The sequence below is a fragment of the Oryctolagus cuniculus genome, chromosome 1, assembly GCF_051225735.1.
Source record: "Oryctolagus cuniculus isolate XC-2025 breed Fujian yellow rabbit chromosome 1, ASM5122573v1, whole genome shotgun sequence".
In the NCBI taxonomy this organism is placed as follows: Eukaryota; Metazoa; Chordata; class Mammalia; order Lagomorpha; family Leporidae; genus Oryctolagus; species Oryctolagus cuniculus.
In genome coordinates, this window is record NC_142867.1 from 6,653,873 (window position 1) to 6,678,736 (window position 24,864).

The 24,864-nt window shown below is 57.9% G+C and overlaps 1 protein-coding gene across 23 annotated transcripts in view; it reads left to right on the forward strand.

The window, feature by feature from the left end:
* The window catches only part of NRXN2 (neurexin 2), a 109,597-nt gene that overhangs the window by 11,543 nt on the left and 73,190 nt on the right, over nt 1–24,864 (forward strand). For 14 of the 23 annotated variants that reach the window (XM_070068859.2, XM_070068909.2, XM_070068894.2 and 11 more), the window contains exons 3-6: nt 13,007–13,024; nt 17,853–17,882; nt 19,940–20,011; nt 24,176–24,477. In XM_070068859.2, the coding sequence (XP_069924960.1) occupies nt 13,007–13,024; nt 17,853–17,882; nt 19,940–20,011; nt 24,176–24,477 (422 nt within the window). The remainder of the gene's footprint in view (nt 1–13,006; nt 13,025–17,852; nt 17,883–19,939; nt 20,012–24,175; nt 24,478–24,864) is intronic. The other 9 variants (XM_070068890.2, XM_070068906.2, XM_070068901.2 and 6 more) reach the window with 5 other exon arrangements.

Sequence of the window (24,864 nt, forward strand, 5' to 3'; positions counted from 1 at the left end):
TCTATTTATTTGAAAGACAGAGATCGCTATCCCTCTCCCCAATCCCATCTGTTGATTTATCCCCTAGATGCCCACAATAGCCAGCATTGGGCTGGAGCCCGATCTGGGAGCCTGGGACTCAAAGCAGGTCTCCGTGTGGGTGCTGGAAACCCAGCTAGTCTGGCCATCACCTGCTGCCTCCCAGGTCTGCGTTAGCAGGAAGCTGGAACTGGGCGTGGAGTTGGGACTCAAACCCCAGTGTCGGACGCAGGTGTTTCAAATGGCATCTCAGCCACTGCCCTCCAGCTGAACGTTCGGAGCTCTGAGATCCGGCTGTGTATGTGTATCTGACCCAGGGGCTGTGTGTGTGTGAGTAAACGCAGACTCCTAAGAAAGAGAAGTAAGACACACACTCATTAATGACAGCTGATAGGGCAGGGTTGCCTGTGTGTGTGTGTGTGTGTGTGTGTGATCCATTGAGAGAGTGGTGCTTTGTGATAAAAGGCAGGGATGTGTCTTTATTCAGTTCTGTATTCCTCGTGCCTAATATAGTACCAGGTGCTTAGTGGGTGTTTGATAAAGATTTGTGGAATGAATGAAGATATTAATAAGTGCTTGAGGGAGTAAGGGCTTGAGGTAGGCTGCGTCTGGATGTGAAAGGACGTGTGTGTATATTTTCGGAGGTGTGTTGTGGGTGGCCGTGGGAGTCTGGATACAGATGGCAGCTGGGGTGACAGGCAGGGCAGCCCCACTGACCACCCCTCCTCGCCCCACCCTGCGGCCTCAGCCCTCCTTCCTGCATTTGTCCATCTCCCAGGCGGCTTTTGTGATGTCTCGTGCTCATTACACTTCTGGTGCCTTCTCATCCAGCCGAGGGGGAGAGGCGTGAGCTCCCACTGGGACTGGGGTGGGAGAGGAAGACGTAGGTGTAGCAGGAGTCCGAGTTCTCCAGCCTCCCTGGAAATTACGGTCACTTCATTATTGTCTGTCTGAGTGGTTTCCAACGTTTTCTGAATTTGAGGACTTTTTTTTTTTTTTTGAAGTCACTAGTTCACAGTACCCCTTCCAAGTCGTGGTTAGTTATTATTTTTATGTCTATTTTTGTGAAAATAGATGACTCAACGCTCCTATGAATTCAGAAAAGCTTTTAGATGACTTTGATATTGTATTTGCCATGTGGATAATAAAATATACATTAGGAAGAATTGCTTTAGTTTTATGAGCAAGACGTATCAATCTGCTTTCAGATGTTTGACGTGCGAGTGGATTTGTGGATCCTTGGGAATCCAAGCCTTCCTGGGGTCTGGGCTTGCCCACTGACTGAGAACTTCCATGCTTGGAAATTTGCATTTTTCCTCTGGGGGCGGGGCCTGGCCACACTCACTGAAGACAGAGCTGAGTGTGAGTGGCTGAGGGTCTGTGTACCCACTGCTGATTCTCGACCACAGCGCCGGTAGTGTAGACCAGGCTTTGCATGTCAGCACCGCCTCATGTCACCCGTGTGTGTGAAAGGGACTGAAAAGGGATGAAGGAAGGAGGGTGTGCGGGTGTGGGGGCGACACCTTGCATAGAGTCAGGATCTAGATGCCTGGGACAGGGCGTCAGGTGCACACTTTGCTCAGGAGAGAAGTAGGAAACGGGTGCTCACGCGTGTAGAACGCACGGCTCACGTGTGTTCTGAGACTTTGTTGGTGATCTGCTTCAGCAGCTGGTCGTCAAGGCGTCCCCCGTGACAGACTGTGTTTTGGGGGCTCCAGGGGACTGAGAGGCGGGGTAGACTCTGTGCAGGGACTTGACTGTTTGGCTGAGGAAGCAGAAAAGCAGCCAGTGTGTGCTTACGAGCAGCGATTCTGCACCCAGTCTGCCGGAGCAGCTGCCTCAGATGCTATCTCTCCCCGGCCCCTTATCTGTAAAATGGGATAATAGTAGAGTTGCTGTGAGAATTAAATTAGCTAATTCATGTGATGCGCTTTGAATGGCATCTGGCACAAAGAATGTTCACTGAACACAGGCCGGGCATCCCTACTAGGAAAACCCCAAATGCTCCAAAGTCTGATGCCACCAGTAAAATGTTCCCACCTGACCGAATGCAATAGGTTCCAGTCAAAACTCAGGTACCCCCAACATTTTGGTTCAAGTTACTCTCTCTCTCTCTCTTTTTTTTTTTAAAGATTTTTATTTATTTATTCGACAGATAGAATTATAGACAGTGAGAGAGAGAGAGAGAGAGAGAGAGAGAGAGAGAGAGAGAAAGGTCTTCCTTCCGTTGGTCCACCCCCCAAATGGCTGCTATGGCCAGCGCTGTGCCGATCCGAAGCCAGGAGCCAGGTGCTTCTTCCGGGTCTCCCACTCAGTGCAGGGGCCCAAGGACTTGGGCCATCCTCCACTGCCCTCCTGGGCCACAGCAGAGAGCTGGACTGGAAGAGGAGCAGCTGGGACTAGAACCCGGCACCCATATGGGATGCCGACGCTGCAGGCAGAGGATTAACCAAGTGAGCCACAGCACCGGCCCCTGGTTCAAGTTTCTTTCTTTCTTTCTTTCTTTCTTTCTTTCTTTCTTTCTTTCTTTCTTTCTTTGACAGGCAGAGTGGACAGTGAGAGAGAGAGAGAGAGAGACAGAGAGAAAGGTCTTCCTTTGCCATTGGTTCACCCTCCAATGGCCACCGCAGCCGGTGCGCTGCAGCCAGCGCACTGCGCTGATCCGAAGCCAGGAGCCAGGTGCTTCTCCTGGTCTCCCATGGGGTGCAGGGCCCAAGTATTTGGGCCATCCTCCACTGCACTCCCTGGCCACAGCAGAGAGCTGGCCTGGAAGAGGGGCAACCGGGACAGAATCTGGCGCCCCGACCGGGACTAGAACCCGGTGTGCCGGCGCGGCAAGGTGGAGGATTAACCAAATGAGCCACGGCACCGGCCCCTGGTTCAAGTTACTTTCAAGCTGTATGTGTAAGGTGTATATGGCACATAAATGATTTCTGTGTTGAAATTTGAGTCGCAGCCACAAAGTAATCTCATTATAAATATGCAAATATCCCAAAGTCCATAAAATAAAAGCACAAAAAATCTGAAGCTCTTCTGATCCCAGCCATTTCAGAGAGGGGACACTCAGGCTGTGACTGCAAAACAGCAGGATGGAGTGTGCACTCTGCCCAGGGTGCAGTGCAGGGACCCCCACAGAGCCCTGTGGCTTTAACCTGTCTTCACTACTCACCAGGCCTTTACATCGGGTGAGCACCTATAGCCTTTAGACGTGTTCTCCTTTCTTATGAAATGGGGACAACCGTGCTTATCTGGTCAGTTGGTTGTGAGAATTTAATGAGTGTCTGGTCCATCTTGGTGGTGAGTTAGTTATTATTACATACAAAGTGCTATTGGGGTTTCAAGGAAGGGGAGAGATTTTTTTTTTTCTCCAAAGATTTATTTTATTTGTTTGAAAGGCAGAGTTAGAGAAGGAGAGCAAGAGCGAGAGAGAGAGCGAGAGAAAGAGAGAGAGAGAGAGAGAGAGAGAGAGATCTTCTATCCACTGGCTCACTCCCCAAATGGGTGCAACGGCCAGGGCTGGGCCAGGCTGAAGCCAGGAGCTCCATCTGGGCCTCCCCCGTGGGTGCAGGGGCCCGAGCACTTGGGCCATCCCCTGCTGCCTTCCCAGTCCACAGCAGAGAGCTGGATCATCAGTGGGCAGTCAAGACTGCAGCTGGCACCCATATTGGGTGCCGGCATCACAGGTGGCAGCTAGGCTATACCACAACACCAGCCCCAGAAGGGGAGAGTTTACAAATTTTGGGGATCGGTAGTGGGTTTAGGAAGGGTGTGCTATTTAGTATGGCCTTAAACATTGGTTAGTGTGGTTTGGGGGAGGCCACTCAGAGCAAAGGCGCTGGTAAGAACCAAGGCGGGGAGGGGGAGATGCATGTCAGGTCTGCCGAAGGCCACCGAGAGGTGGAGGCAGGAGTGCGGGAGAAGCAATCTGAGGCCAGGTCTCAGAGACTGAGCTGAAATTTCTCAGCCGACATTTGGTGGATGCTGATTGGTTACAGTGTGCTGGCAACGGAGCCACAAAAGAATTTTGAGCAGGTTCTTGAAGCAGGTAAGAGCTGTGTGTGTAGGAAGCTGGGAGGTGAGTGTGTAAGGATTATAGTAGGAAGCTGGGACGTGAGTGTGTAAGGATTACAGGGAGGAAACTGAGGTGGTGGGAGACGGTTCAAGCAAGAGGTAGCAAGGCCTTGAGCTTGGTTGTCTTGGAGAGCGGCAAGGAACAGTGGTGGCAGCTAAGGCAGCAGCCGTAGTGAATGCAGGGATCCATTGCGGAGCTGGGAGCTGTGGGGCGCTGTGGGGGTGGGGGTGGGGGGGAGGGGAAGGCAAAGATGGTGGCGTGTCAGGTTTGTGTGGTTGGAAGGATTGGCAAAGGGGTGAGAGGAAGGGGGAAGAGGGGATGGAGAATGGGTTTGGAGCAATGGCCCCTGGGCATTCCTAGACGGTGATGTCCAGGGCATTGGGAATGTGAGATCAGAGCTTCCAGTGGCGGGGTGGGGTGGGGTGGGGTGGGGGCAGAGGCTGCAGATGGAGCCCGGGAGCCATGTGTGTTTGAGGCTCTGGGGTCAGGCGAAGCAGCCAGAGATGAGCAGAATGAGGTGCAAGACCTTAGAGGGACGGACTGCAGGAGAAGGAAGAGCATCCGTAACGCAGAATCGGACCACGCGGTCGAGGGAGGGAACGTGCACCCTGGGCTTTTGCTGGCGCCTTGGCTGTTTCTCTCATTCGTGCCTGGGATGACCGCAGGAGGGTAACTCCTTGTTGTAGAAGGTCAGAGTGAGGCTCAGAGACACAAGAGCTGGGGTCTGAGCCTGCAGCGACTCCGCTCAGCTCCCCGCCGGTCCCCGCGCTGCCCCCAGGGAGGAGAGCCGTGTCTGCTGATTGCCCGAGTTTGGCCACTGGGGCTACTTGGGGGGAATGTTTCATGAGAAACCAGTAACCACCCTCAATCCCTTGGGTCTCAGCTAGTTCCTTTAGCCAGCCGTGTAGAGGTTTGTTGGTCAGTGGTCCCAGCCCAGAGAGGGCGATGGAAACGGGACAGGGAGATCTCGTCTTTCAGGGCCCCTGTGGTCACCAGGATCGTCCTGGGGCTGGGGGGCCACCCCTTTGACACAACAGCACGTCTCCGGCGGGGATCTTTCCACGGGGCGATTCATCCCTTGCCGTCTCCCCGGGCAGTCTCTGGAAGGGAAGCTGACCTTTTGCTGATGAATCTGGCAGGACCAGATTCCCTTTATCCCTGCCTGAAATGATGCCCGCCTGCTCTACTTTCTTGTCCTTTTGTCAGCTTTTGCTAGTTTTCTATCTCCGCCCTTAGGAGGAGATGTCAGGTAGCAACGGACAGCCTCCTCTCTCTGTGTTGGTTTTTGTGAACTTGGAGAGCAGCGTTGCCAACAACATTAGAGTTATGTGTCACTGACAGTGAGTGACTGGGGGGAGCCCAAGAGGCTGTCCTTTGAGAAAACAGAAGTTTTGATGCTGGGGTGCTAGCCATTTGTTTTGGCTCCTTAGAACACAGCCCATCTCCTTTTGCTCTGGCCTTCAGCACAGCCTTGTTGGAATCTTGAGTTCATGCTGGGCAGGATGAGGGCATCTATGACACCACCTCTGCCCTCTCGCAGGGACAGTTGAGGGCCCAGGTGTGTGAACGTTGAGTAAACGAGGTCGTGGATGTGAGTCACCCTGTCAGCCGTGACGTCCAGTACCGGTGGCCCTGACGGTTTCCGCGGGTGGAAGCAGCGCCAGGCAGAATGGGGTCAACTGCTCCAGAGGGTGGTGTGGGGCTGCTCTGAGCGCCCAGAGAAGAGCGGGGTGCCCCCGGGCACAGACAGCAGGAAGTTCAGAGAATGGACTGCGGTGCGTTCGGCCTCGTGTTCAGGACGTCTGCTCCCACGCTGGCTCCAGCCCCTAACCCCAGCTCCCTGCTGCTGCACGCCCTGGGAGGGAGGCGGTAGTGATGGCTCCACAGCTGGGTTCCTGCCGCACAGCTGGGAGACCTGGGCTGGGCTCCCCGTTCCTTGCTTTGGCCCCCAACCCCCCCACCCACTGTGGGCATTTGAGGAGTGAAAAAGTAATTGGGAGCTCTCTTTGTCAGTCTGTCTATTAGTTGGTCTCTCAAATATATAATAAGCCCAATTTTAAAAAGTTTTATTTATTTGAAAGGCAGATCAACAGAGAGAGGGAGAGGGATACAGAGATGCCTTCCACCTGCTGGTTCACGCCGTAAACGGTTGTAATAGCCAGGTTTGGGCCAGGCTGAAGCCATCATCCAGAAACTCCGGCCTGGTTTCCCACATGGGTGACAGGCGCCCAAGTGTTTGGCCATCTTCTGCTGCCTTCCCAGGTTCATTAGCAGGGAGCTGGATTGGAAGCGGAGCAGCCGGAATGTGAACCGGCACTTGGATACAGGATGCCGGTGTTACAAGCAGTGACTTAACTCACTGCAGTGGCCAGATTTTTTTAAAAAGAGATAATTGGCTGTCCAGCTTTGAGTTCAAGCTTAGCTGATGGCTAGCTGTGTGAACTTGGCAATGTCCTTATTCATTGTTCTTCAGTGGCCGGCTCTGTAAAGTGGAGGGGGTAACATTGTGAAGGCTAGGCCAGCGCCGTGGCTCACTAGGCTAATCCTCCGCCTTGCGGCGCTGGCACACCGGGTTCTAGTCCCAGTCGGGGTGCTGGATTCTGTCCCGGTTGCCCCTCTTCCAGGCCAGCTCTCTGCTGTGGCCAGGGAGTGCAGTGGAGGATGGCCCAAGTGCTTGGGCCCTGCACCCCATGGGAGACCAGGAAAAGCACCTGGCTCCTGCCATCGGATCAGTGCGGCGTGCCGGCCGCAGCGCGCCGGCCGCGGCGGCCATTGGAGGGTGAACCAACGGCAAAAGGAAGACCTTTCTCTCTGTCTCTCTCTCTCACTGTCCACTCTGCCTGTCAAAAACAAACAAACAAACAAACAAACAAAAACATTGTGAAGGCTGAATGACTTATGTATAGACTCCCTTACAAATGCGCCAGGCACTATTCTGAGTGACTAATAAATGTCACTATGGTCATTAACCCTAGTGGTCAGGGAGGGCTTCAAGGAGAAGGTGGGACTTGGCTAGATCCTAAAGGATGTCTTATAGCTACAGCCGTGGAAAGGACAGGGCGGGCTAGCAGGGTGGTAGAGGGGATTTGAGTTGAGTGGGTCCAGGCACGGTGTGGTGCTTTCTGGGAGATAAATCAGAACTACAGGGACTGGCGTTGTGGTGAAGCAGGTAAAGCTGTTGCCTGTGGCGCCAATATCCCTGATGGGCGCCAGTTTATGTCCCGGCTGCTCCACTTCTGACCCAGCTCTCTGCTAATGGCCCGGGAAAAGCAGTGGAAGATGGCCCCAGGGCTTGGGCTCCTACCACCCACATGGAAGACCCAGATGAAACGCCTGGCTCCTGGCTTTGGCCTGGCTCAGCCCTGGCTATTGTGGCTACTTGGGGAATGAACTAGTAGATGGAAGACTTCTCTCTCTGTCGCTGTCTCTTCCTCTCTTTATAACTCTTTTAAATAGATAAATACATTTTTAAAAAAATCATAACTATAGCTTAGAGTTCTAGAAGCTTCTAGTGATCTTGACTTTCAGACCAAAAACATAGTGTATTAGAAGTTTAAAAGACAGGCCGGCGCCGCGGCTCACTAGGCTAATCCTCCGCCTAGCGGCGCCGGCACACCGGGTTCTAGTCCCAGTCGGGGCGCCGGATTCTGTCCCGGTTGCCCCTCTTCCAGGCCAGCTCTCTGCTGTGGCCAGGGAGTGCAGTGGAGGATGGCCCAAGTGCTTGGGCCCTCCACCCCATGGGAGACCAGGAAAAGCACCTGGCTCCTGGCTCCTGCCATCGGATCAGCGCGGTGCGCCGGCCGCAGCGCGCCGGCCACAGCAGCCATTGGAGGGTGAACCAACGGCAAAGGAAGACCTTTCTCTCTGTCTCTCTCTCACTGTCCACTCTGCCTGTCAAAAAAAAAAAAAAAAAAAAAAAAAGAAGTTTAAAAGACAGAGATGGGGCCAGCACTGTAATATAATGGGTAAAGCCGCCACCTGCAGTGCCGGCATCCCATGTGGGTGCCAGTTCAGGACCCAGCTGCTCCACTTCTGATCCAGCTCTCTGCTGTGGCCTGGGAAAGCAGTAGAGGATAATCCAAGTCCTTGGGCCCCTGCTCCTGTGTGGGAAATCTAGAAGAATCTCCTGGCTCCTGGCTTCGGATTGGCTGCGCTCTGGCCATTGCGATCATTTGGGGAGTGAACCAGCTGATGGAAGACCTCTCTCTCTCTCTGGCTCTACCTCTTTCTATAACTCTGTCCTTCGAATAAATAAATAAATCTTTTTTTATAAAACACACAGATTTGGGTTAACATTAAAAAAAGATTTATGTATTTGAAAGGCAGAGTACAGAGGAAGGGAGGGAGGGAGGGAGAGAGAGAGAAACTTCGATTCACTGGCTCACTCCTCAAATGGCCACTATGGCTGGGGCTGGGCCAGGTTGAAGCCAGGAGCCAGCAGCGCCATCCGGGGCTAATGCCTTCCCAGGTGCATTAGCAGGGAGTTGGATCAGAAGTGGAGCAGGGATTGCAGAGTGGTGCTCATCGGGGAGCCTGTGTCTTTGGCTGCACTTAACCTGCTGCACCACAACGCTGGTGCCTGGGTTCACGTTCCGACTCTGCTCCTCACAAGCGGTGTAACCTTGGACAAGTTCCTTCTATTTTTTTTTTTTTTTTTTAATTTGCAAGGTAGAGAGACAGAGTTCCTATCTGCTAGTTTGGTCCCCAGGTGCCCACAACGGCTGGGGCCAGGGCCAGAGCCAGGAGCCAGGAACAATCCAGGTTCCCCCCCTGGGTGGCAGGGGCCCAGTGACTTGAGCCACCACTGCTGCCTCTGAGGGCTTGCGTTGTAGAAAGGTGGAATCCGGGGCCGGAGCGTGGTGTCAAACCCAGGTGCTTTGTAGCGTGTAGGAGTCTTCGTCACTAGGCTAAGCGCTCTCTCCTGTCTTCAGTCCCTGAATCTTGCTCTCCTCACCTCTGCCAGGGAGCAGTGGTGCTCTCCATCTACAAGGTGGCAGTGGAGAGTGGAAGGGACCATGTGCATACAGAGGCAGGCACACTTGGAGTGCTTAGTCCTTGGGAAACATTGTTTCATTATTCACTTACCAAACACAGGGATACCTTTTTTATTTTCAAGATTTATTTGAAAGGCAGAGTTAAAGAGAGGCAGAGAGAGAGAGAGAGAGAGGTCAATCTTTTTTTTTTTTTTTTTTTGCCAGGCAGAGTGGACAGTGAGAGAGAGAGACAGAGAGAAAGGTCTTCCTTTTCCATTGGTTCACCCTCCAATGGCTGCTGAGGCCGGTGCACTGCACTGATCCGAAGGCAGGAGCCAGGTGCTTCTCCTGGTCTCCCATGGGGTGCAGGACCCAAGGACTTGGCCATCCTCCACTGCACTCCCGGGCCACAGCAGAGAGCTGGCCTGGAAGAGGAGCAACTGGGACAGAATCCAGTGCCCCGACTGGGACTAGAACCCAGGGTGCCGGCGCCACAGGCGGAGGATTAGCCTAGTGAGCTGCGGCACCAGTGAGAGATCAATCTTCCATCCACTGGTTCATTCCCCAAATGGCTGCAATGGCCAGAGCTGCGCTGATCCAAAGCCAGGAGCCGGGAGCTTCCTCCAGGTCTCCCACGTGGGTGCAGGGCCCCAAGCACTTGGGCCATCTCCTACTGCTTTCCCAGGCCATAGCAGAGAGCTGGATCAGAAGTGGAGCAGCCGGGTCTTGAACCGGTGCCCATATGGGATGCTGGCACTGCAGGCAGTGGCTTTACCTGCCACACCACAGCACCGACCAGCAATATCTTTCTCTGTGCCAGGAATGTGTGAGCAGCTGGAGTAGAGAGATGAATGAGACGCTGTCCTTGCTCTTGGATATTTTCACAGTCCAGTCAGGAAGCAGACATGGAAATGCAATTGCAGTATAGATTCGATCAGTGAGACAGTGATAGCATGAACATGTCTGGAGCTGGCACAAAAGGAGATGTCTGGCTCTGCTGAGTTCAGAACGGTGTGGCGAGTGGCGACTGGGTCTCGGGGAAGCGTTGGCTCTCTCAGGTAGCTGTGGGTGGGAAGAGCATTTAGGCCCATTTACGCCAAGGGACCAGAATGCAGACACATGGCCTGTGAGGAAAATGGGAAGGCCTTGGGTGTGGCTGGAGCCTGGGTTGATGCAGGAAGGGAGGTCGGAGGGCGGGTGACACTGCAGCTGGACTTTCCTGAGAAGACTGGGCTTGACCCCGCAGGCACTAGGAGCTGTGGAGAGCTTGCGGCCAGGTTGTGACTCGGTTGGACCACCTCGCTGCGGGGGCTGAACTGCAGGCTGAAAGCCCGGAGGCCTACGGATGCTCCCAGGAGAGGGACTGATGAGGGCTTGGCCCAGGGGCAGAGCTGGTAGGGATGGGGGGGTGAAAAGGGGTTCTAAGCGTTTAGTTTTGGTTTTTAGTGTTTTTGAAGGTAAAACCCCTAGCGTCTGGCGACAGGTCTGGAAAAAGAGCAAGTCTATTCTCTGGGGGCATGTCCAGATGAGGGCACACAGGCGGGAGGAGAGGGCTGAGGGCAGAAGGGCTCCAGCCTGGACGTGCTGTGGGGGAGGGGTCAGCGAGGCGCTCAGGAAGAGCCGCTCCCAAGGCAGAGGGTGCCGAGGGTGAGGGTGCAGAGGAGAGGTTTGAGCCAAAACGTTCTGCGCATTCTGTGTTACCACAGCGGTGCTTAGGGAGGTGCATCCTGCCCCTGGGCCAGGACAGCTGCGCAGGGACGGGTGGGGGCCCAATCCTGGCCACATGGCCGAGGATCGCAATGACATCTTGAGCCTGGCAGCGTGGGGCAGCTCAGGAAGTGTTGGTCGAAAGCAGGGCCTTTGCTGACCACATGGAGATGAGCGCCTGATGCGGGGGAGGGCTGGAGGTACTGAGCGTGGCCTCAGCGGTGGGATCCTAGCGTCGCAGAGTTAGGATACCAGAGCAGGCGGGGACGCACGCCCCACGACTGGGGAAGAGGTCAGGGCTGCAAACACAGATCTGGGAGTCCCTAAGCCGTGGCAGTGAGTAGTGTGCGGAGAGCGGGGAGAAGCGAGAGTGTGGCGGGCAGGGGACCAGCCTGCAGGGACCCACGATGGCAGGTGAGGGCCGCAGGTGAATCAGCGGGGAGCAGAGCACGGCTGAGGAAGAGGGGGACGGGTGGCTGCTGTCTCGGAAGCCAAAAGCAAACCCAGCTTGCCAGTTCCCCTCCCCGAGCACACCAGGACGCTCGCTTCTGGCAGGTGGGAACTCTTGGCGATGTCTGCCTTGTTGGGTTGTGTGGAAAGCCCTGCGCCTCCTGGTCTGCACGGGTGCTGGCGAGAGAGTGTGCTTACTGACGAGGGTCTTGGTTCCCCTGGGACCAGAGAACTGCCGACACAGCCGTGCTCGACACAACTCCAGGGTGTGCCCGAGGGGTCCTCTGACAGCCCAGCTCCCCTGCAAGCGCGCAGTGATTCAGTTTATCCAAGAAAGTCGTTGTGCACACAAGCTTTGGAGGCTGAAAGAGCTGTGTGCAGAGCATGTTTGCGATGCGTGGAGAGTGTGAAGGCTTGCGCGTGTAGGTTAGCAACTGGGAGTACACACATGACAGCTGACAGGTGGATAGCTGGGTAGCTCTGTTAGATAGGGTGTGTGCCTTAGGCCACTGGAGAGTGTTGGGGGGGGCATGCGTCTAGCATAGCTGTAGTGCGGTGTGAGCCTGTGTATTTGTGTCTGTGTTATGGGGGGTGTAAGCTATGATAAATGACAATGTTTGGTTTTAGGGTATCACTCTTTACCCCCAGGGACAAATAACACAAAGTGGGATTGGAGTAGGAGACGGTGGGCGTGCCCGCGTGCGGTCTGCGCGTGCGTCTGTCTCCCCGACTGGGTCTGGGCTCGAAGTTGTGCTTCTTCTGTCGAAGCTGCATCTGAACCCTCCCAGGAGGTGGGCGTGGTGCAGGTGTTTGGAGCTGGGGCCGCCTTGGTCCTCTTACAAAGCACCTCAGAGCCAGCCTGCTTGAAGGGTTGTGGCTTAGTTGAAGGCAGCACCTCCCACCTCCCTTCCTCCTGCTGCCTCTCATCCCCTGGTGGTCCCAGCTGGGCCCAGGCAGGTCCCTATTTGGGGAGTCCGGACTGCTCACGTGGCATGGCATGACCAGGGCTGGGCTCAGGTAGCCCCTGCCACTGAAGTGGCCGTCCAGCCTGGGGCCCCTTGCCCTGCCCAGCTGACAAGAAGTCATTTGTCCTGGAATCCCAGAGCCAGAGGCCTCAGAAGCTCTCTGGTCCACGCCTCTTGTTTTGCGGGAGAGGGGTGAGGCGCGCAGAAGGGTTGATGGCAGGGATGGACGTCACACAGCGCGCTGCGGCACAGCCGGCCCTCTGAGCCTCCTCTCTGCTGGGTGCTGGGGACCTGCCTGCGGGGCTTGGGTCCTCGTGTGCACAGGCGTCAGGTGTGAGTTCTGCGACAGATACGTGTTGCTGCTCTGCCTATGTGTGTCAGTGTGTCAGCGAGCGCGTGCGTCTCGGGCGAGCCCTGCAAGGCAGTGTCTGCTGCGAGCCTGTCCCCATCTGCCTGCCAGACTAATGCAGGAGGAGCGAGCCTGGGGGCGTCGGAAGCGTGACTGCCTCTCCTGGCCCTGCCTCCACTTCTCCCAGTGACCTTGAGTGGTCCCTTCCCTGCGCCGGGGCCTCGGTTTCCACAAATATAAGCTGAAGGTTGGGTGCACTGGTGTGGGACCGGCCAACTCGGGGGGTGACTCTCTCCGTCTCCTCCCCAGCGGCGCTGTCCCCTGAGCCTTGGGTCTTCTGGGTTGGACGGCTCACGTGAGGGCCTGGGTGGGCTTGGGGGCTTCGCACCCCTTTTCTGCGGTGGCCTTGCTAATGGTGCTCCCTTCTCTTCTCTCTCTGCCTCCCTCCTTCTCCGAACCTTGCTGACGGTAGAGGAGCACCCCATGGAAGGTGAGTGAAGCCGCCAGTCACCAGGGGAGCAGCTCTGTCGCCATGGGGGTCCCAGGAAGGGGGTGTCATCGCTACCCAAGGGCCCCCTCTCCCACCCACATTTGGGGCTCCTGGGGGAAGGCTGCCTCGGGCCCACCTCTTGCCCAGTGCCCCTTTGTAGGCTTGGTCAGGGTGCTGCCAGCTAAGAGGAGGCCCTTTCACTTGTCCGTGTCACATGACCCCGCCCACTGGTGTTTTTTCTTCCTTTAGGAGAAGGAAGGAAGGGGGACCTTCGGGGAGAGAGAGGGCACACGGGTGGACGAATGGGCCCTCAGGAGTCTGAAGTGTCCAGAGGCCAGGGTTTTGCACCCCCCTATCCCCAGCTCAGGCCATGCTGGGGGCGGCGGGGGAGGGTAGGCTGCCACCTCCACGCTGTGCTTGGAGAGGACCTGCTGCTCTGGTGGTGGAGGGATGGGGAGTCTGGGGAGGGGAGGTCCCGTCACCTCTGCTCTAGCGCTGGGCAGCAGACTGGAGCGGTGGAGAGCATAGGCAGAGTGGGGGCCGTCTGGGTCAGGGCATGTGGGGTAGGGGCGGCTCCTCCTCTGCTCTGAGCGCTGGGCCTGGCCCTGCCCCGCAGTGCAGAGGAAGCCAGGGGACTGCCTCTTCCGTCAGCGGGCCCAGGGTGAGGGCGGGAGTGAGCCTCTCTGGCCGTTTCTCCCCTATCTTCCGTTCTGTTTGCTTTTCTCTCTGTCTGGCTTTCATCGTCACCTCTCTTTCCCAGGGTTGTGTCCTTGGACCTCTCTGTCTGTCTTTCCCGGGCACTCTGGGTTTCTGTCATCCTCTGAAACTTTCCCTAAGCGTGGGCTTTCCCTCTGATTCTTTTCATCCTCTGGGTGGGTGGACCAAGGTCAGGGAGAGCGAGGACCCTGCCGGGTGGTCCCGGCATTAAGGCTGGGCTGAAGATGGGCTCACGGGTGGAGAAGACAGCAGCGTGGGCCCAGGCGAGGGGGCATCCCAGCCAGCAACCCGCCCACTTCTCTTCTCCGGGGGAGGTGGGAGTGGAAGGTCCTGGGGCCCGGTCCTGCCCGGAGGGAGCCTAGGAGAGTGCCAGGGTGCAGGGAGCTCTGGGAAAGGGCTCCTGGCCTGAGGGTGGGCTGGACAATTTCCTTGGTGTGTACAGTCTGGCTTGTCTCTCCCTGGACGTCTCTTCTCCTTAGGGGACCTCAGATCCCCTGGCCCCTCAGGCAGGCACCTGTGTGTGTGTGCGTGTGAACGCGTCCATATGACCCCGTCCCCACACGTTGTGAGTATGTGCCTGTGTGCATATGACAGGGTTTTGTGTCTTCTGTGGCGGGGCCCACATCTCTGTGTGTCATGTCTTTGTGTGTCTGCATCTGTGTTTGCATCTCTCTGTGTCAGTGTTTACCAGGAAGAGAGAGAGAGAGAGAGAGGGAGAGAGAGAGAGAGGGAGAGACTGCTTGTCTGGGTGGATGGGGCCTTCTGAGGGCTAGAGATAAGATTTAGTGCTGATGTGACTTTTACTTGCTCTTGATGTCATGTCTCCTCCCCAACAAAGGGAGAAATGGAGGGAGGAAGAGAGAGAGGGAAGAAAGGGGGAGGAGAGAGGCTGGGGGGAGGAAGGAGGGAGCAGAGACGGGAGTGAGGGCCCGGGTGAGTGGCGGGCTGGGCGGAGGGCTGCAGTGAGGAAGGGTGTCAGAAGGGAGGGGAGGGAAGAGGGAGCCCCAGCCAGGGACGAGGAGGGAGATTTCAGGACTGGGGGACTGCGACCTCTGGGTGCCACCTCACTGTCTCTGGGTGGTGTGATGGTTGGCAGGCTGGGGTGTAGCACCGTGTGGCTGTGCAGGGTGTGTACCCGAGGCTGGGTGGGGTGTGTGTGTATACACACACCTAGGAGTGTGGCCCATCTCTGTGTCTCTGTGACGTGTCCGTGTGCCTGCAGCGTTTTCCTAGGACTATCCCTCTTCTTCCTGGGGTGGTTCTCTCTGGGGAGTCATGGATGAGGCTGGCAGGAGGGGGGTGAGTTTGGGAGGTAGTGTTTCTCGGGGCGGGGGGTGGTCTGAGGGCCTCCCATGTGACGCTGCAGTCCCCCGTCAGGAACCTGGGAGCCCTGTGCCTGCCACCGCTCTGCCCGCCCCTCCTCGAGGTGGCAGCGTGCCCGAGCCCTAGTTTCTCCCGGAACCCAGACATCCTGCTCCAGAGCCCCTGCCGGGTACCTCCTCTTTCCTCCCAGCCTCTTGTAGCGGAGAGGAAACTCAGAGACAGCCAGATAAGGTGCCCTAGGAGGGGCCCGTGGCAGAGCCATCCATCACCGCCAGCCTCTTCTCCGGTGGTGGGAGGAGGGGTGGAAGCCACAGGTGGACGTGGGGAGCGGAAAACCCCAGTGGGGCCAGGGGCCAGGAGGAGCCGGCAGGCCTCGGCAGGGGCGGGGTAGGAAACAGGCTTTAGGCAGAGCCCTCCGGCCAGCTGGGGCTGAGCCAGGGGTAGACAGGAAGGGAACTGGCCTCCCCTCACCAAGATGGCTGGTGCTGTCACGCCTGAGGGAGCCGAGCAGCTGGTTGCCGTGGTGACAGAGGGAGCCTGCCGCATGCTAACGAGGCTGGCGGGAGCTAGGCCGCGGCAGGGTCTGCAGGGGAGCCACAGAGAACCGGCTCACAGGGCCACCTGGATCCTGAGCTGGGAACCGGCAGAGGCCTGGGTTTCCAAGGGTGGGAACCTCAGGGCAAGGCTGCTCCCCTCTTTTTTTTTTTTTTCCCGTAAGATTTATTTATTTGAAAGGCAGAGTTACAAAGAGACAGGGGGAGGAGGGAGAGACAGAGATCTTCCATCTGCTGGTTCACTCCCCACATAGCTGCAATGGCCAGGCCTGCGCCAGAGCCAGGCGCATCTTCCTGGTCTCTCACATGGGTGCAGGGGCCCGAGCGCTTGGGCCATCTTCCACTGCTTTCCTAGGTGCATTAACAGGGAGCTGGATTGGAAGTGGAGCAGCCGGGACTTGAACCGGCATGGGATTCTGGCATCGCAGGCAGTGACTTAACCTGCTTTGCTACAGCACCGGTCCCAAGGCTGCTTCTCACAGGAAGAGTGGGACGAGGGCTTGCAGCTCTGGGGCTGGGCTCATGAGCTTCGGAAGAAGATGCTGCTGGCGAAAGGGTTGGTGGCAGGGTGAGGGGTGTGCAGAGCAAGGAATACGAGGACACTCTGGATGCCTGGGTCCCTGCCTGTGTGTGGATAAAGCCTGTGTCCTCCCAGGAGCAGTCCTGAGGCCGCCCCCAGCATCTGTGGCCTACCCCCATAGCTGGCCTCATCCACAGGTGGGGAGAACCCAGTGCCACCCCAAAGAGATGGGGAGGGGAGGCACCATGAGCCATCTGGCCACGTCGTCCCAGGGTCCAGGCCCTCCTCCTTCCCGGCCTCCTCATAGCATTTCCTTCAGGGACCCTCACCGCCGCCCCAGAGGCGCTCGAAGCTCTTTAACCTTGGCACTTGCATCCTGGCCCCACGTTCTCTCCCTAGGCCCGCATCTCACGCCGCAGCCGCAGCACCCAGTGGTACTGCATGGCTGTTCCCTCCCCTACTCTCCTGGCCAGCTGCCACCAGAGGGCGGTGAGGGGAGACTAGGGTTTGGCGGCGCCAGGGTCTCAGCTCGGCTTGGAGGCCTGGTGCTGCCATCCTGTCTGGCTGGGCCCTGTGGGAGGGTGTGGGGACTGGGGGTACTGCTCCATTAGGCCAGATTTGCTCCCGCGAAGGCTGGGGGTGGGGGGAGGGATTGCCTGCCTCCGGTCAGGGCCTATGAGGCCAAGGCGATCCTGGATGGAAATCCCAGCTGATTTTGCTCTCAGCCTGTTCTCCATTTTCAAAATTCAGCCCTTGGGGCCTCTCAGAGAGGTGCTGGCCGGAGAACGGGGGTCTGCAGAGTCACCTCTGGATGTGGAGTTTTGCCCTGAGAGCCGGCCGCCTCTGACAGCGCTGCCCCAGGCCTCCCATCCCCCTGTGGAAGAATCCACACCCCTTCCTTGGGGGTCCCTGGACCCCGCCCTCTCCAGTTCCCTTACAACCCAGCAGGCAGAGGTTTTCGGGGGGGCTCGCTGGGACAGGGTCTTTCCAAACCCCACCTCGGGGAGGGTCCCTTCCAGGCCCAGGTTTCCTCACACCCCTTTCTCCGCCAGGCTCACGGGGTGATGGGCCGGGGGCCGGGGTGGGGTTGAAGGCCCCCTTGCCCGCTCAGCCCCACGCTAACAGGACACTCTCTCTCTCTCCAGGTGGCTTTGATTTCTGTGTCGTGTTTTATTTTCTCCTCCATCTGAATCGTTTTTCTCGTTGACCGTTTTTTTTTCTCTCCGCCTCCCGGAAGAAAAAAAAAAAGAAAAAAAGAAAAAGGAAAAAGCAGCCTTCCCAGCCTCATGCTTCTCCTCCTTTTCCTTTTTTTTTTCCCGGCAAGAAGAAAAAAAAGAAACCAAAAATCTCCTCTCCCCTTGGCAGCGACTCCCGCCCCTCCCCCTCCACTTCCGCCTGTTCCCCTCTCACCTGCTCCAAGCCCCCTTCTCTCTCTCTCTCTCTCTCTTTCTCTCTCTCTCTCTCTGCCCCCCTCTCGTGCCCTGCCCCTCTGTTTCCGCATCGGGCCCCTCCCCTCAGCTTCTGGGCTGGGGGCTCTCCCCCGATGTCTGTCACAAGTTAAAAAAGGTTTTTAAATTGTGGCAGCACGAGCTTTTTTCTCCCTCCTCTCTGGCTGATTTTGATGACTCGTGTTTTCTTTGTTTCTTTCCCCTTTTCTTTCTTTTTTCTTCTTTTTTTTCCCCCTTTCTTTCTTTCTCTCCTTCCCCTTTCCAAGGTCCGGCTCACCTGACGTTAAACAGCGAAGGTATGGTTTGAAGTTTTGGTTTGGTTTGGATTGGATTGGATCGCCCCCAACCTGCGCCTGGATTGTGCTGTTCTTCTCCCCGTGCCTCCTCCCCCTGTCCTGCCCCCTTCCTGCCTTCCCCGCCCCCTTCCTCTGCCATCTCTTTATTTTGTTGGGGATGCTGGGTGGGGGTGGGGGCTTGTCCTTGTCTGTGGCTCCCCCTCCCCGCCCGCCCGCCCGCCCGCCCGTCCATCCGCCTTCATCTCACCTTGGTTTCTGACATCAAGAGATGTTTGAACTCCTGCCGTCGTCTTCAGTCACCTTTTTGCGTTTTCCTAGCAGTGTATCTTGCCTTTTTTTTTTTTTTTCCTTTCTCATGGTGGTGTTTTGTTCCTTCCACTCATTCTAATCATTCTTTTCTGTGAACCCCAGTGAAAAGAGAAAGGCCTGGGCTGGAGCAAGGATTTGAGGCAGCCTCAATCCCCCCCGCCGCTGCTGTGGCAGGCCCCCTCTCTCCCTCAGGGGGATGAAGAGGGCAGTGGAGGTGTGGGACCCCTCCCCTTCCCCAGGGTCCCAGTGCCCCCTCCCCTTATGACTCTGGACGTCTCTGGTCATCTGTCTGACAGGGGAGGAACAGAGAAGTGACTTGAGAGAGGTGGCACAGCCCTGCTGGTGGCACGGTTAGGACGAGCCACTCGCTTGAGACTCCTTTCCACCGAGTCCCCGCCCTCTTGAAAGGCCCTCATAGGCCAGTCTGGAGGCTGAACCCAGGCGTCCTGACCCATTACCTCCAGCTGGGCCTCTCCCAGCCCTCACCAGTCATGCTGTTCTCTGAGCTCGGGGGTTTGGCCTTCCAGACCCTTGGGCGCTGGGGTACCCGCCCAGAGCAGCCCTCTGTTGGGCCAGGTGGGGTCCTTAGCCTGCAGAACAGAGACTGGGCTAAGAGGAAAGACTCACCCAGGTGTCAAGTTTGGGGTGTGTTTAGGCCTGGGGAGGCAGGACCTGGAGTTCTGGCAGGGATGTGGAATTCTGGCGAGACACGTGGGGAAAGAGGAAGTATCGGGGGGCAGCTGGGAGGAGAAGCCCTGGCTGGTTCCCTCACTTCCTCCTTGCCGCCCACTGCCTGGTTCTGGGGCTGCTGGCTGTGGCTCTCAAAGGACCCTAAAAAGCTTTCCCCACCCTCCAGAAAGATCAGGGGGTTTGTTGTTATTCTGGGGCTTTGGGATTGAGGCTGGAAAAATAGCTCAGACAGGGACTTTCCCTGCATCCTCAAACTCCCTCGTCCTGAAGCCACCTCATGGATTTGGAGCTGGCAGGGTGGGTGGGGAGCCAGCCCGGCCTGGAACGCAGGCAGCCTTTGGGGGGAAGCCTGGCTGGTGAGGAGGCAGGGAGTGGCGAGTGGGCAATAACCCCCAGGAAAGGGCCTGCCCACTTCCCCGCTGCACCCCAGCTAGCCAGGGCTCCCTTCTGTGGGCACAAAGGAACCATGGGAAGTCCTGGGGAAGCCCCGTGGTCTCACCGGGAGAGAGTGGCCAAGGGCGACGTCCCGCGCTCTCGCTGCAGTGGGGAAGCAGGTGCACTGCGAGCGAGGGCCTCCGGACAGGCACAGCTTTGCCGTGTGAATGGGGGGCACCTGGAAGAAGGGGGCCCGTGTCAGGCTTTGGAAGGAGTTGAACAGCGTGAACTCTGGCCTAGCAGGAAGGGCATGAGCCGGGATGCCAAGTAGGGAGGAGGATGGGAAAGAGATCGGAAGCGGGCATCCAGGCCTCTGGGTTCTCAAGACAGGCCTGGTCACCTCCTACTGCCTCTGCAGTGAGCCCGCCATTCCCCTACCCCTACCCGGTCTCCTGACCCCAGGCAAAGGGCAGAGATCAGTGGCTGTGAGTCCGCAGGTCCTTGGTTTGTAACTGGCTCCTTCCCTAGAGATCCTGAAGGCGAGGGCATCCTCAGAGGAGCCGCTCCCCACCTGCACCTCCAAGCAGCACCTCCGGTCTGCAGGGAGCCCGCCCTCACCCCAAGACTTGGGTGGGACTGGCTGGTAGCCCCCTGTGCCTGACTCCCCAATTCTGCTTCTCCAGTAGGGTCCTTACTGTTCTCCGAGGGGGGGGCCGGGAGAGGAGGAGCCGGCGATGTACACCAGCCGACAAAAGGTCAGTGACCCCATGGTTCCCAGAGAGCCCAGCCCTCATCCCACTGCAGGCTACCTGCACCTCCTGGGGGAAGCCAAGGCGACATCCCCTGGTACCCGCTGTGAGCCCTGTGGGAACTCGTAGGCCTGCACCCCACTTCTTTCCCAAAGTGGGGTCGTCCTGATGACCCCTTTCTAGGACACGGATGTCCTTTTCTGTGGCAGTTGTTCAGACCCCTCCCTGGGAAGTGTGTGTTCCTCTCTTTGTCAGAGCCACGGCAGCACGGCCCCTGCTTAACCATCCAACTCTGGAAGCCGCCAAGTTCCCGAAACAGGGAGAACTGGCGTGTCTGTGTGTGTCACACACGTCACCTAAACAGGGAGAACTGGCGTGTCTCTGTGTGTCACACACGGCACCTAAACAGGGAGAACTGGCGTGTCTCTGTGTGTCACACACGGCACCTAAACGAACCATCACCGTCCTCTCTGGTCAGGATCCTTGCTCTGCTCTGTGGATGGGGAAGCTGACACTGGCCAAGTCCATGAGGCTGGAGGCCGGCGCGGCTGTGAGCCCGGCCCGGGACTCTAGGGATTAACTCTTTTCTGTCTCTGTTGGGAAAATCTTCCCTGAGGTTATAGGTCAGTTTCAGAACCCGGCAGAGGCACTGCAGTGGGGCTTCTGTGTCTCGTCTCCATTCCTTAGTTCCCACTCTTCCCCTGCCTGGATGGAGGCCATCCCCTCCCCTCCCCCAGCTCCTCGGCATCTCTTTCCGCTGTCTTGAGAAAGCAGCTGGGCTGTCCACACGGGAGTCCCCCTGAACTCCCCAGTCGGACTGGACATTTCCTGGTGTTCCCTCGTCTCTGCCTTCGTTGGAAGGTTCCTCCTACACATCTGTCACTCTACCTGTTTGGCTGCCCCACCAGACGCGGCTCCCTGAGCACAGGCCCTGGGTACTTTCATCTGTGTTCCCTGGGGCTCTGCACGGCCCCTGCACATGCATAGGCGCGTGTTCAGCACATTTATTTCAAATGAGTGAATGGTCTCTGTTCCCAAGGGACTTGCTGATGTTCTAACAAATAATTCCAATAAAGCGTGGTCCATGCAAAGCTGTGAAAAGTGCAGGCTTTGTTCAGAAGAGTTAATTTATTCACTGCTGGCAGCGCACACACAGAGTTACATCCCAGCACAAGAGTCGATTATTCGTGGCATGCCTACAGCTTAGGAAGCTGCGCCCAGTCTGTGCCCTTCCTGCACGGCCACAGCAACCTGCGAGGTGGGCTGGTGATTCGTGCCTTTTTCCAGAGGAGAAAGCTGGGGCTTAGAGCTGCCGCGTCTCGGCCAAGGTCACGAAGCTGGTGGCGGAGACAGCGCCAGCGCCCAGGTCTTCTCTCGCACATCACACTTCCTCTCCAGGGAGCAGTACAAGATGTTACTAGGCAGTAAGTGCCAAACGAGCAGAACAGACAGCTGTAGTGCTTGAGAGTCGGGAGGGGCGCAGGGGGCTGGAGACCTTCCCAGAGGAGGCCTTTGAGCTGGGCAGGGAAGAGGCAGCTGCACTGTGCCCCCACCCCCCACCCCGCCCCTTCACGGTACTGAGAAACCTGGACCATGGCAGCTCCTTTCTAGCCACACTCAGTGTCACCAAGGACACCTGTGGGGCCACCAGCTCGCCAAGTGTGGGAGGCAAACACGCGGCAGCCCTAACCCCCTTCCCACACTAGGAGCTGCCAGTGGTGGTTCCCCTCCCTGCGGTCAGGTGAGGTGGGGCAGAGCGCCCCCTGGTGCCTCAGGGCTTGCTCGTCCCAGATCTGGGTCGGGAGAGGTTGTTGGAGGCCCCGGCCCCCTGCATTCCGCTGTTTTCCTTTGTGCGGCTCTGCCTGCGTCCTGCTCACCATCCCCGGGTTTCTACTTGCTCATCTCTCTTCTGCCCCTTCCCTCAAAGCCTGTTGGGCTTCCTTTGGCTGCTCAGTGCCTCTTCCCGTCTCCGGGCTCCCCCAAGTCCTTGGCAGCAAGGGGACCTGGAGCCCGTGAGCTCCGGCTGCAGCGTGGCTGGCTGTGCCTCCTCTCCCGGGAGACTGAGGCAGAGCCAAGGAGTCCAGCCGTGGCCTCATTTCGCTGCTTCGCCTTGGCAGCTGCCGTCCGACCTAGACCCGCCTCACTCCTTTATTCTGGCCTCTTTTGTTCGGTCCCAATCACTTTTTCACGTGGCTGCCTTATTCTTTCCTTGCCTTCTGTTGGACCCTCTGTAATGATATTTCCTTTGACTGTGGTGAAGGTGAGGGAGAGGGAGGTGGAGGCCTGGCTTCGGGGAGGGACTAGTACGTGTGGCAAGCCCAAGGTCAAACGCATTCCCTTTCCTGGTCCTTGAGCCCCCTGGCTCTGCTGGTGCCTGGGCAGCTGGCCTGGTTGCTATGGAAACAGGAAGGCCCTAGAAATCTTTGGTTTTTGTTCCCTGGAGGTTCCTGTCCCCTTTCCTTGCTGGCCCTCTTCCCATCACCCTTGCCTGTCCCCTCAGGACTTGCGCCTTTTCTTTATCCGTGTAGCCTCCCTCGCCACCTCTTGCCCTCTCACAGCCCTGAGCCACCTCCATTTCTCCTCCGTCCCAGATGCTCTGTCTCTCCTTCTCTACCCCGCTCCCCTGCACATCGTCCTTCTACCCGCTCTCCCTGTCCTGTCTCTGCTGGGCCCCTCACCTTTGCTTCTGCCTGGTGCCCAAGGTAGACAGAGGGGGAGATCCAGGCTGTCCCCGTGTGGCCCAGGCCTCCACCATCCTCGCCGCCCTGTGGCCTCTGGACACCGGGCCTTGCCAGCTGCAGTGATGGCTGTGCCAGGCGCTGGGCGGCAGCTGGTGCCTTGGCATCCACAGGCAGTGAGGGCAGAGCCTGTGGGCAGGCTGGCTGGAGGACGGGCTGCAGGCTGTGTACAAAGGGGAGGGGTCTGTGGAATCTGCACCCAGAGACCACCGCGTCCACACGCAGCGCTGCTGCCCTTCCCCCTGTGGAGGTCAGGTGCCTCCTGGCCACCCTGCATGCACCCTACCTGGTGTCCGCTCTCTCCTGGGCCCTGGGGACATCTGTTGAGAATCTCTGTGCTTGGGCAGCTCAGTCTGCATAAAGACCCTTGCAGATAGTTCTGCTTGCCTTCCATCTGTCCTGGGAGGTGACAGGACCAGCTGCGGTGTCACCGTTCACAGGCGAAGGGAAGTGAGCCACGGCCGTGGTCCAGGTCCTCTGGTCACTCCTGATTCTGGGTTCAGTTCTCTTCCCTCTGCTGTGCTCTGGCACCAAAGTCATCGTCCTTTGATTGGTCAGCCACGTATAAAGCTAGCAAGCCTGAAGGCTCTCCCAGTAGTTTTTGCTTCTGCTTAAATCATGCCAGTGGAGGGGGCCACGCACTGATCGCCTGTCTGTCCATGAGCATGCGTGCACATGTGAGCACACGCATGCATACACAAATGCACATGTGTGAGAGCCAGGCTTGCCCCTATCCCCTCACCTCTGCCGCCTGCCCTGACACACGCGGTCACACACGCAGCCCTGGGGACCCCTCACGGGCAGTCCTGCTCAGGTCGGAGTGGAAACCTGGGAGTGGGGTGACAGCTGGCATGGTGGCCGCCCGTGTGGGTTCCATCCAGCGGCCCGCTGCTCCCAGTGCACATGCCTGTCCCCTGCATCGCCTGGCCATGCGTCTGCCTGTATGGTGCAGCCTGGAACTTTCCCCAGGCACTGAGAATGGCTGTCACCAAAGAAGAGGCAGGGAGGGAGGTGGGCTGCATCAGGAGACCCTGGGTGCTCCAGCCTTGGGGAGGAACTCCCGGGAGAGGTCAGGGAGAGCCTCTCGTTTCTCTTCCACATCCCTTTGTCAAGGGGAGTGGCCAAGAGGGAGGAGATTGAAGGCAGCCTGCTGCCTGGCCCTGCCCTGTGGCCGGCTTCACTGCCGCTGTCAGTGTGAGAGCCCCTTTGCAGCCTCCTGGTTTGGGGGGAGCTGGCTTTTGACAGCAAAGATGGCGGCGTCCAGAGCGGAGGGTTCATAGCTCGAGGGAGGGGAAGGGGAGTACAGTGTGGAGTTGGGACGCAGGGCCCCTGGTGGCAGGAGGGGGTGCCTGGGTTGCTGGAGGGGAGTGGGAGGCTCTGCCTTGCTGTGCCCACTCAGCCTTCTCCCGTTTCCCTGAACCGCGGTGTCCAGGCAAGGAGGAGTTTGTGGCGACTTTCAAGGGCAATGAGTTCTTCTGCTACGACCTGTCCCACAACCCGATCCAGAGTAGCACCGACGAGATCACGCTGGCCTTCCGCACCCTGCAGCGCAACGGGCTGATGCTGCACACGGGGAAGTCGGCCGACTACGTCAACCTGTCCCTCAAGTCCGGGGCCGTCTGGCTGGTCATCAACCTAGGCTCGGGTGCCTTCGAGGCCCTCGTGGAACCCGTCAATGGCAAGTTCAACGACAACGCCTGGCATGACGTCCGGGTCACCCGAAACCTGCGCCAGGTAGGGGGAGCTAGGAGGGCAGGGGTCAGCCACAGCTGGGGCAGGATGGGCGTAGGGGAGAGCAGGCTGCCTGGTGTGTGAGGTGGGAGGATCAGGTTGGACAGTGAGGCCTGGTTCTGGAGAGGAGCAGGGCTGGGTGCCGTAAGGGTCCTGGGGGGTGCAGTGGCAGTGGCGTGGTGGGCTGCAGACACCTCCATGACCAGAGAGCCGAGCTGGGAGGAGGCTGCAGAGCTGCCCCTGGGCAGGAGCCTGAGAGCTTTGGAAGGACTGGGCTCAGATTGACGGGAGCAGCTGGGATTTCAAGGGGGAGGGGCTCAGAAACCACGTGGAGAGTGCTTCAGGCGGTGGGAGGAGAGAGCTAGCCTTGAATGGGTGGGCCCAGGAGCT